Consider the following 12,081-nt stretch of genomic DNA (forward strand, 5'->3'; position numbering starts at 1 on the left):
GTTAAAGCCTAATTTCTCCATTATTTTTTTCAAAGACACCCATTCAACCCTATCATAGGCTTTACTCATATCTAATTTAAGAGCCATCTCTCCAATTTTTCCAATTTTCTTTTGATTTATGTGATGCATAGTTTCAAATGCTACCAAGACATTATTCGTGATTAATCTACCATGCACAAAAGCACTTTAAGTATCACTAATAATTTTTGGTAGGATTTTTTTGAGTCTATTGGCAAGAGTTTTTGAGGCTAATTTATAAATCACATTACACAGGCTAATGGGACGATAATTTGTGACCTTTTTTGGATCCTTAATCTTAGGTATTAAGACAATATGAGTTTCATTAAATTTAGGAGGAATAATACCAAGATTAAAGAAATCCAATGCAGTTTTAGTCACTACAACGGCAGTAGTAGGCCAAAAATGTTGAAAAAATAAAGGAGGCATACCATCAGGACTAGGATATTTCAGTAGATACATTTGTTTCAGTGCCCTACTCACTTCAAATTCTTTGAATTCATCTAGAAGCATGGTATTCATTTCCACAATTACCTTCGGTTGGATAGCTTGTAGCAACTCTGTAAACTCCATTGGATTTGAAGATTTAAATAGATTTGAATAATAGTCCAGCACTATATTCTCAATATCTCTCAAATCCTGCTTCCAAACATCGTTTTGGTCTAGCAATCCATCATTATTATTCTTCTGAAAACAGCTAGTGGCTATTGAATGGAAGTAAGCAGTGTTTTGATCTCCACCTTGGATTCTTGGAACCAATTCAGCCTAGACCTTTGATACTACATTGAGTCTTGCTTATCCAGCCAACAATTAAGTTCAGATTTGATTTGGAACTGGTCTATATGGTTCTTATGTGTAAAAATATTGCAACTTTTTTATTTTAAAAAATTGCCACATTATTAAAAGAAATGCTAAGTCATTATTCCGTTAGTCACGTAAGTAACACCACTAACAACAGTTAACAAAAGACTAATACAACTTATTTTTAAAACTTGAAGGACCAGTAGTGTTTATTTAATACTTCAGGGACCGATTATGCTCACATAGTAAACTTTAGAGACTAATAATTTAGTAATTAAATGAATCTTAATTAAATAAATCATAAGTGATTTTTTTTCTTAATTAAGATTCATTTAATTACTATTCTAAAAAAAATCATTTAATTTCAAGTAAAATTGCGAGATTTTTATTTTTATTTATTTATTTTTAAACAATGGGAGATTTTATTTTAAAGCAAGATTTTTGTTTTAATTTAAGAAAACATCATGGTTTTAAAAATCAGATCAAATTGACATGTTCAACTTGAAATCAAACCTTTAATCATTCCAGTAAACACCATAAAATCAACGGTTGAATTGTAAAACCATCGATTCAATCAGTAAAATTGAGAATCGACCCCTTTTCAACTTTTTGACTATTCCAGTTTTAATCAGTTTTAAATTTATAAACTCAAATCTCAGCCATGAATAGGTAAAGGAGCATCGTGGTCCAATTTGTAGCGAACCGCCACATCCACAAGCTGCAGCGCCGGCTGGACCCAATAAAATCCTCACCACACTCACCACACAAAAAGAGCTCTCTTTGTTTCGTTTCCAACTCCAACAAAAGTCCAACAAAAGTCACATATCAATTAACTATTCTATGGCTATCATCACCACCACCCACCTCTCCTTCCCTCTTCTCCTCTCCCCTTATCCTCACCACCAACAACAACAACACTACCTCAAACCCATTCCAACAGTGTCTTTCAGAAGTAGTATTAGAGTGAGGGCTCAAGGTGGTGTTGACAAGTTAGGCGATTTTGGAGCCAGGGACCCATTCCCTGCTGAGGTAGCGAGCGGTTTTGCAGACAAGGTATTAGGCAACGTAGACACTGAGCACAAGATTCTCATCCCCAATATCTCTGCTCTCTCTCTTTCTCAGCAGCAGTGTACTCCTCTTTCTCCTTTCCAATCCCCCATGTCCGCTACTGATGCTCAAAAACTCTTGAAGAAGGTCCTTCTTTTTCTGACACCCATTTGCTTATTTTCATGCCTTAGACACTGATGGTGGTCTACAAAGCTGTCATTTTTCATATGATGAATTGGGTTTTATCTAATTGCTTTCTTGTACTTGGTGTCAGCTGAATGAAGTTACAATTTTGATTGATTTCCTTTCTTTTTCTGATATCCATTAGCTTATTTTCATGCATTTGACACTATTGACAGTCTACAAAGCTGTCATCTTTCATGTTATGAATTGGGTTAGCTTATTGCTTTCTTGTACTTGGGGTCAGCCGAATGAAGTTACAAGTTTGATTGATTTCCTTTCTTTTTCTGATACCCATTAACTTATTTTCATGCATTAGACACTGATAAACTACAAAGCTGTCATCTTTCATATGACAATGGAATTGTTTGCTAGAATGAATTGGGTTATCTAATAGAAAATTGTTTTTATGCCCATATAGTAACTTTGTTTGATAAAGTTGAATTGGCAAATTCTGTTTCGATAAAGTAGTTGTTTTTCTTCTTGGGACTCTTTTTCTTATTAAAAACATGATTTTTATGAATATGTCAGTAGGTAGTAGGTTGGAGACTATTGGAAGAAGAAGGTGGGCTTAAACTACAATGTTTGTGGAAATTGAGAGATTTTAAATGCGGGGTTGAACTCATCAATAGGATTTATAAGGTTGTAGAAGCTGCAGGGCATTACCCAAATATCCACTTGGAAGCACCCAATCAAGTTAGAGCTGAAATTTGGACAGCTGCCATCGGTAAAACTTCTATACTTGAAAATTATCTTTGTGCCAAGTGGAAAAGTTTTGTACCCAATATACCAAATTATAAGTTAATTTCCTGATTTTAATTTCTGTAGGCAGAATTTAATTTTCTACATGGCCATTGAAAAGTTTCCACTTGAATTGCAGGAGGATTAAGTATGAATGATTTCATTGTGGCTGCCAAAATAGATGACATAAAAACATCAGATCTTGTGCCTAGAAAAAGAGTTTGGGCCTAGTTGAAGCTTATGTTGCTCACTGGTTGCTTGAAGAAGCTCCCAAAACCATCTTGCCATAAGGTTTTCCCAGTGACTGTAATGGCTCATTTTGTATTAGAAAAGATGTACTCTTTTTTCTGGGTGTGTCCCTTGTTATTTTATTGCCTTTTAAGTTCAATTTTTATAATGTCTTCCATGTTACATTTCTGTGGGGACCCAAAACGCCTAAAGAGCTCTTAAGTGGGGTGAGGTAAGGGAGAACCAAATCTTGACTTAGTCCCACATTGCTTAGGTAGTGGGAGGTCCTAAGCCTTATATGGAGGGCCTTGGACTCTAATGGTAAGAGGACTTTTAAAACCTTGAGGGAAAGAATTTGTATCACTCCCAAAAAGGACAATATCTTGCCAATGAATAGCTGGGGCATTACAATTTCACTTCAATAATTAGTGTGGCTTTTGGTGACAAGATATTGAAATACCATTCTGATATATGTAATTTAGTGGTATAGTCCTAGATTATACTCTTTTGGCTGACATTATGCGTTCATGGGCTTTTTCTCAAGTCCTGTAAATTATTCACACTATTTCACATTGATGCCTTGTTTTGATTTGTGTTAGTCAGCTGGTGTCAGTTTAGAGACTATGTTCTCCAACTCCCTTTTTTTGTGCTCTGCATCAAACTACCTCTAGTATAAGACATAATACTATAACAATTCTGTGCTTTAGTCTATGTGTGCGTGTGTCTCTGGGCATGTATCCGTGTGTGTTTGTGTGTATTACAGTAGAACATACCTCTGTTGGAAAATAAAGTGCAAGGCTTTGGTTGAGGGAGTCTGAAATGGAAGATTGATCATAAAGGAGAAATTACGTAATTATTCAAATGAGTGTACCTAGGAAGAGACTGGGGAAAAACAAAAAGATTAATAGAAAGAAGGCATATAAGATAAATTAATATTAAGAATCAGCCTAAAAAAGGCAACTTGTGTGTGAACAAGTTTGTATCTACAACTCTAGAATTTGCATATTAACCTACAATTTGCTTACCTAAATAAAAATCATCCTACAATTCGTGTATAAATAATGTCTTTTTATAAGATATATGTACTTTTTTTTTTCACTATTTTAATTATTGTGGAATGGTAACATTACTTTTTGGTTTGTCTATGATAGGTTTTATATTATTGGAAGGGCAAAAATGCTATTGAATGCCTTGTGTTGAACTTCTTACTTGATATAGACTCGAGTATGTCCTTGAATCACTTGTATTGACTCATTTCACTGTATGGTACGATGATTTGAGGTCTCCTTGGATACACAAAGTTTGATTAAAAAGAGCAAGATATGTAGAAGATCCTACTATAGTTTTATAGGATATGTATGTATAAAAATTGCTTTGAAATGTGAACGTTATCATTTTACCATTAAATGTTATCTATTCTGTTGGAGATTACATTGAAAGAAGAACATACCCGTTTATCTCATAGTTTTGATGTGTATATTGGAGATATCTTTGGCATTATTTACCTGTACATTCCCTTGTTCTCTTATTTTTTGAGATGTAAATCTCAGAATACTATATAATTCTTTGTCAATATTATAGCTTTATAATAATGCTAAGACAACAATTTTTGCAACTGTTGAGTTGGGAAATTTTTATTGATTGTACATTCTCCACTTTATTATCTATCGTTAACAACTTGCAACTTTTTGTGAAATTTGTAAAAAATATTTTGACTTTAGACTTATTGTTGTAGAGTTGTCTTAAAGGGTACCAGTTTATTGGAGAGGATTTTATAACATCCTAAGATTTTGCAAATTTCCTTGTCAATTACGAAGGGGCATCTGCCTTTTTTTTTTTTTTTTTTTTTTTTTTAAAAAATTTGGTCTACTCTGTTCAGCTCTTTGTATATATGTCATGATAAATTTCTTGAACTGCACTTGTTAAGCATTGGCAATGGTTAAACTATGGATTGAAAATGTTGTAAACAAATGAGTACCATGCTTTGTGCTCTTGTGATTATGAACAACTCAAGGGTGAAACCAAAGGGGTGCAGAGAGTAGTGCTGGCAGCCGGGCACCTCTTGAAAGCATCAAAAATTTTCCTCAGTGTGTCCTTTTAAGCAGCATGTCATGGACTGGGTCATTAGTAGGTAGGGTGTGAATTACAATTTAGCTTGTTTAAAAGGATAAAGATTTCTTCATTTCAAGGAACAATTAGTGTTCGAACGTTATATCATGTCATCAAAAATTTATTTATTTATTTATGAAAAGGCACCAATAGTTTAATTATATACAGAAAAAGTGCTGCTTGCTTAAATGACGAGGATATGAGAAAATGCAGTTCACTGAAAATCTTTAATAGAATTACCTTAAAAACTCTAAAATCATAATACATGCTTCTAAAATAATTAGTCCTACAGAAAATTATATCTTACATCACAAAAATTGTAAATACACTTACAAGGGTGAAACCAAAGGGGTGCAGAGAGTAGTGCTGGCAGCCGGGCACCTCTTGAAAGCATCAAAAATTTTCCTCAGTGTGTCCTTTTAAGCAGCATGTCATGGACTGGGTCATTAGTAGGTAGGGTGTGAATTACAATTTAGCTTGTTTAAAAGGATAAAGATTTCTTCATTTCAAGGAACAATTAGTGTTCGAACGTTATATCATGTCATCAAAAATTTATTTATTTATTTATGAAAAGGCACCAATAGTTTAATTATATACAGAAAAAGTGCTGCTTGCTTAAATGACGAGGATATGAGAAAATGCAGTTCACTGAAAATCTTTAATAGAATTACCTTAAAAACTCTAAAATCATAATACATGCTTCTAAAATAATTAGTCCTACAGAAAATTATATCTTACATCACAAAAATTGTAAATACACTTTAAAAAAAAAAAAAAAATTAATGATCACAATAGTTACAATACAGAGGAGAGAGAATCTGAATTCTAATTTCTAAAGGCCTGTTTCATTTTCAAAACTTTGTTTTTGTTCTCAAGTGGGGCCCAACACCAATTGAGTTGAGTTTTATTATGAGAATGCCTCTCGTGAATCTGAAAACTCCAAAATATTGCTCTCATTCTCACATTTTTGGGTACTGAATTCGGAAATTAAGAACAAAAAATGGAAGCAAACATATTTTGAGGTGATGTGGAACCAAATAGGGCCTAAACGTATACGTTGAAAATACCAATAAAAGCTACAAGGTTTGGCTACTATCTCAATCTTTTATATACAATCGAATTTTTTTTTATTTTATAAAAAAAAAAATAATAATAGTTGCCCTTTTAAATCGTTTTTCTCATTTTGGGCCAAAGGGCTTAAAAGAACACTTTGATAAAAGAATAGCAATAATATATATCAATGGTACCCAAATATGTCCAACTCAATTGGTTGAGCCCAAGAGCCAGCCCAATATCCAAAACAGAAACAGAAGTACTACTATAGACTGCACTCTTATTTTTTTCTTCTTCTTCAGAGCTTGGAACTGGGAAGTACTAGTTTTTTTTTTTGATAAGCTGGGAACTACTAGTATTTAGTACTAGTTCTAGTACTGTTTTTTTTTTTTTTTTTCTTTGAGAAGAGACTAGTCTAGTACATAGTACTGCTGTACTGTTCTCTTCTTCTTTGTTCTTGAGAGTAATAAGGAAGTTTAAAATTTAGCTCGTGCTTAAGGGAGGGAAACAAAGAAAGAAACCAAAACACTAGCACTAAAGATAACGTTTGAGTTTTTGAGACATGGTGGTAGCTGTAGCTGCAGCTGCAGCATCCTCTACTTGGTTAACGTGCGCACTTCTTCCTCGCCAAGGTTGTTGTAGCCTACAATGTCTTTCTTACACCACTCGGGTACTCTCTCTCTCTCTCTATATATCTCTCTAACATGGGTTTGGGTTAATTTACAGGGCTACATGGAATTCAAGAACCAACTCCTGGTCTCCAATGGACAAACAAAAAGGTCTGCACTAACTCTGCTTTCATTTCCATATTTATAGCTTTTTTCTAAATTCAAATTTCTGCTGCGGCTAATCTATAAACAACAGAATTTGGGTGGTGTTGCTTTTTGAACAATTCTTGCTGTGGAGCTCTTTTTTGGAATTTCAGTTCAGCCCAATTACCCCAATGGAACATTGGTTGATTGTTGAAAATTTTGCAGTGCACTGCACATAATCTAGGCTATGAGAATTTGAATGAATATATTAGAAACAATTGTTTGTATCAGGAAAACAACCATGTATTGATTAGTTTTTGTTAAAGTAGAAAATTTGGTAATCAAGCTGTAGAACAGCTGGCTATAGAACATAGATAAATCTTTTTGGGGTATATGCTCTCTTGATTAGATGTTAACAAAAAAGAAAAAGAAGAAAGATTCTGTTCAATGTAATTGTTGACCCGCATATCCTGCTATCTTAAGATTTTAAATGATTGTTAGTAATATTGTGGCCTAATTGTGAATTATCTATTTCCAGATTTAGACATTTTGATTTTTGAGTTCCTAATTAATAAGACAATTTGCAATTAACATATCATTTTTTGCATGTCCCAGAACAAAAGAATCCTTTATTTATTTGTTTATTGGAGATTTATACTGTCATTATTCCTGAATTTTTAGGACTGAGCATCAATATAAACCCTTTTCCCATTTCTCTTATTTTTTTTACTTAATTATAAGAAACATTTGATGTTGTGTGGCAACAGAGATGTTGTACAAGAAAAGCTGGTCCGACAATTACTGCAAAATTGGAGCTGAAGCCTCCTCCATATCCACTGGTAAGATTTGAAGATCCCCTCTGTATAACTTTTGGTATAGGACATGGCTAATGAGCTATTATTTAACTGACACGTCCTCATAATTGTTAGATATACAAGTATGAGTGAAATCTCACATTGAATAATAATCATAAGGGTAAGTGGTTAATACAACATAATGGTGTCCCTATGTTATATTACATGTGTTCTCTCTAACAATAATAATATGATAGGGATTTAGGTTGAGGGTTCAAGACATACTAGGTTCACATGTAGCTTAACAATAATAATAAAAATTGTTATAACGCATCATTTTGATTCCTGTTTTATAGAGTTTTTCTCTGGTATATCATTCTAGTTACCTTTTATATGCATTCTGTGTATAGGCTTCCTTTGGTTCACAGCAAAGGAAGTGGGCACAGACTTCTTGATGTTCATTCTGACAATTAAGGACTGAAATTTTTAACTAAGTTCTATTTTTAATAGAGAAATGATGGCTTATTTTATGTGTGTGTGATATAAGAAGATGCATAGGTATTATATCGCGTTGAACTTGATACTGCCTTGTCGAGCACATTGCTTTGTTAAAATATGAGTGGTTCCTTGGAAAGAAATTGAGTGATTATATTGTCTATTTTTCTCAGGCTTGCCTTGATTACCTTTTGCATTACTAGTAAGTTATGTGCTTGCCAAATGTATCATACATACTAGCATTCATTATTACATAAAAACCCATATCTTCAGCTTTGATGGCTATTTTACATCAATTTTTTAGGCTGTACTTGTCAGCTTTCTTTAGAGCTTATTAATTTAATTAAATTTTAAATGAGAACCATGACAGGACAATTACCTATATCTTCCATATCCTGTTTTTACTCAAGGAACATCTACATGCGTCAATTGCTTCTTCCCTTTTTTTACTTCAAAGATCGTAACCACTAATTTTCCTGTACGTTATGATAACCTCTTTTAACAAGAAATTTAATTTTTTTTTTGAAATGATGGTAAATCAAATAAATGTATGATTTTTATTTTTAAAATGATAATACGTATTGCATATTCATCTTGTGTGCCCCAACTTCTGGCATCCTGATTTACAGTCCAATATATGATCTTGAATCAGATGTGTTATTAGAGCAATCTGTTCTACGTCATGAACCTGGCCTGGCAATGAGTTGCTCTTTGTTCATTATTCCACCCCATTGTCATTGCTAAGTCTGTGACAAACAAGCTGTTTATATCAACTTAATTTCTTTGTTTATTCGGCCAACTCTCCATCATCTTTCTTTGATACTGCAATTGGTGTATTGTTCTTTGCAGCTTTAATGCTTTTTACTGGTTGTTCACGGCGAATAAACTTTATGATGAGAGAAATATTAACACTTCCATGCAACTTAAACCACTAGTGAAATTGGTGGAAATTTTCATTGAGTGCTTGTTGAAATTTTTAGACAAGTTTGAGTCCATATTAATTAGTGATTATTATCCACTTTGTTTAATGTGACAGAATGCTCTGGAGCCACATATGAGCCAGGAGACATTGGAGTATCATTGGGGGAAGCACCATAGGGGCTATGTGGATAACCTAAACAAGCAAATTATAGGAACAGAGCTAGATGAAATGCCGTTAGAAGATATTATAATCACTACATACAACAAGGGTGATATTCTTCCACCTTTCAACAATGCGGCACAGGTATGCTATTTTAAACTGTTTGAGTGATAATTTTGTGAGGCTGATGTCATGTATTTAGTTTTGAATTATATCATTGTAATGAAACCTAGTTCAAATTGCTTCCGGTAATTTCTGTTGTTGTTGCTGTTGTCATAAGCATCATGTCCGATGATTACTATCGGAGCATAATAATAGAAATTTATGGAAAAATTCTGTTAATGTCGTATAAAGTGTCTTCTTTACTTGATTCTTTCCTATGTTATTAACAACTCTTTATCTGGCATATAGTTTATTTGTCTACCAATTCATACAAGCAATGGATGTTTTAAATGTTATTGGGATTTTATGTTAGGTAATTTCATGATAACAGTAATGATATTGGATTGATTACACCCTGGTCTCTCACATTGGTTTTCTTGGCTAAAGTTTTCTGACTAGTGTATTTACCTGTTTGCAGATTTGGAACCATGATTTCTTTTGGGAATCCATGAAACCAGGTGGTGGAGGAAAGCCTTTTGGGGAGCTTCTACAACTGATAGAAAGGGACTTCGGTTCTTTTGAAAAATTTGTGGAAGAGTTCAGGTCAGCTGCATCTACACAATTTGGTTCTGGTTGGGCGTGGCTTGCATGTGAGTAGTTTCTTCCACTTGAACATGTCAATTCTTACATTCTGTTCCGAATTTCTTTGAGTTCACCTCTAATATTGTTAGCTGAATTGGCATGGTGTAATGTTGCCTGTTCTTATTTTCCTAGATAAAGCAAATAGACTAGATGTTGGAAATGCTGAAAATCCCCGTCCATCAGATGAAGACAAAAAGCTTGTGGTTGTGAAGAGTCCCAATGCTGTAAATCCACTTGTTTGGGATTATTCTGTAAGTATTTTGAAGGACTACAGCCTTCCTAATTCATGTTCAGATATTGTATATATCATAAAAAATGTTCATATATTGTGGCGTCCAGTATTATGGAAAGATTTATAACAGTTCATTGTTGTATCTGATGATATTTGTCGATTTCTTGCAGCCACTTCTTACCATCGATGTTTGGGAGGTATTTAACATATTTAAATTTTGCTCCTAGTTCAATGAGTTAGCCTTGTATGCTTCTTTTTGGAAACAATCATTATTATTATCTGAGAACTGATTTTTCTAAATTTGATTTGTCTCCACAGCATGCTTACTATCTTGACTTTCAGGTGAGGAAACCTAGTTAATAAAACATGAAATACACTTTGCTTCCATTTTATGGTAATGTCCATATGTTTATAACAGACTCATGTTGGTAAGAGAGCCTAAAAACTGTGTTATTTTCATGTTACAGATCCGTCGACCTGATTACATATCAATCTTCTTGGAGAAGCTAGTATCATGGGAAGCGGTCAGTTCTAGACTTGAAATTGCAAAGGCTCAAGCTAGTGAACGAGAGGAAGAAGAAAAGAGGAAAAAAGAGGAAAACGAGGTGGGAAATTCAGACAACGAAGCTGTTGAGATGTACGAGGACAGTAAATCTGATGATTCAGAGGCCGAATGAATGAATTGTGTTTGTTTGTTGTCAAGTTAGAAGTTCTTTAGGGTGTTGTACTTATAAAAAATATATAGAGAGAGAGAGAGAGGTCAGTTTGAGCGGATCTACACACTAGATGGAATTTTTGAGGTAAACTTTGCTTTCATTAAAATAAGGAACAACATAGATGACATTTCAAACAAAATGAAAGGTACAACTTTGCTTTATAGGATGGTTATTTATGGGGTTGGGGAGAGATGGTGGTGGTGGGTGGGAGAGGAGGAGGAGGGAGTGTTTGGCAAGGGGAGGAAAATAGAAAGAACCAAATATTAATAAGAGAAACTGAGAAGGGAAGAACATGAAGAAAGCACACATTGATGAACTATCAATTTTCTTGATCATTGGATTAAATCAATGGTCATGATATCTCAGTCCTAGTTGAAATATACTTTTCAAGTTTCACTGGTCAAAAAAAAATATGTTATTAATAATTATTAAAAATTGGGCTATGAAGTTCTCAAAAAAAAAAAAAAAAAAAAAAAAAAAAAAAGGGCTATGAAAAAAATATCATGGAGAATAGCTGTAAATTAACCACTGAAATCTTGTTTTTAAATATGGTTTCACCTAAAATTCTGTTGTTGTGGCTGGAGTTGATGGGGCAAGTGTCCACATGAAGTGTTGCCTCTACAGTTCACATCAGTAGAATTTTAAGCGTGGAATTGTGTTTTCAAAACACGATTTTAAGGTGAGGTTATTTTCCAAAATACTTTTCTAAAAGTGCTAATTTTAATAATAAACAATAAATAATATTACTTCCCAACCCCCCCCCCCCCCCCCCCCCCCCCCACAAAAAAACCCCAAATTTCCCCTCTCAAACTCCTCTGAGTTTCATTTCAATTTGATGAATTAAATTTATATAAGATATATAATTTTTTCTTTGAACTGAAGTAGTTTGTGCCATTGTCAATAGATTATAGGTTGTCTTTTCTATTGACGTATAACCTAAATAGCTCATCCAATAACAGATCATTATGACTGATTTTGTATTGTCACCAAAGTTTCAAACGACATTACTGATTTTGTGTCATTCTTACCTAGTTTCAAACATTAGCTTGGAAATTTTTATTCTATGTGATATGTAATATTTCTCTGACCC

The 12,081-nt window shown here is 33.6% G+C and overlaps 2 protein-coding genes across 5 annotated transcripts; both read left to right on the plus strand.

The window, feature by feature from the left end:
* The first annotated feature begins 1,455 nt into the window (after positions 1 to 1,455).
* Positions 1,456 to 4,630, plus strand: LOC112000997 (probable pterin-4-alpha-carbinolamine dehydratase, chloroplastic). Of its 3 annotated transcripts, none has more exons than XR_002881772.2 (4): positions 1,456 to 2,013; positions 2,581 to 2,773; positions 2,927 to 3,078; positions 4,167 to 4,630. XR_002881772.2 is itself a non-coding variant. In XM_024033165.2 (3 exons), the coding sequence occupies exons 1-3, from the start codon at positions 1,660 to 1,662 to the stop codon at positions 3,016 to 3,018; spliced, it is 639 nt and encodes a 212-aa protein (XP_023888933.2). In that variant the 5' UTR covers positions 1,457 to 1,659; the 3' UTR covers positions 3,019 to 3,589. The 3 variants fall into 3 exon arrangements, 1 of the variants encoding a protein (XP_023888933.2); XR_010626599.1 differs by having other exon boundaries at positions 1,457 to 2,013; positions 2,927 to 3,138; XM_024033165.2 differs by lacking the exon at positions 4,167 to 4,630 and having other exon boundaries at positions 1,457 to 2,013; positions 2,927 to 3,589.
* Positions 4,631 to 6,550: 1,920 nt separating this feature from the next.
* Positions 6,551 to 11,152, plus strand: LOC112000991 (superoxide dismutase [Fe], chloroplastic). 2 transcript variants are annotated; one of them, XM_024033159.2, is made up of 9 exons: positions 6,551 to 6,812; positions 6,904 to 6,956; positions 7,697 to 7,768; positions 9,255 to 9,443; positions 9,880 to 10,051; positions 10,176 to 10,294; positions 10,446 to 10,472; positions 10,594 to 10,617; positions 10,743 to 11,152. In XM_024033159.2, the coding sequence occupies exons 1-9, from the start codon at positions 6,740 to 6,742 to the stop codon at positions 10,950 to 10,952; spliced, it is 939 nt and encodes a 312-aa protein (XP_023888927.2). In that variant the 5' UTR covers positions 6,551 to 6,739; the 3' UTR covers positions 10,953 to 11,152. The 2 variants fall into 2 exon arrangements, with proteins under 2 accessions (XP_023888927.2, XP_023888928.2); XM_024033160.2 differs by having other exon boundaries at positions 6,553 to 6,809.
* The last annotated feature ends 929 nt before the right edge of the window (positions 11,153 to 12,081 follow it).

The sequence above is a fragment of the Quercus suber genome, unplaced genomic scaffold (genome assembly GCF_002906115.3).
Source record: "Quercus suber isolate HL8 unplaced genomic scaffold, Cork oak 2.0 scaffold_805, whole genome shotgun sequence".
NCBI classification, from domain to species: domain Eukaryota; kingdom Viridiplantae; phylum Streptophyta; class Magnoliopsida; order Fagales; family Fagaceae; genus Quercus; species Quercus suber.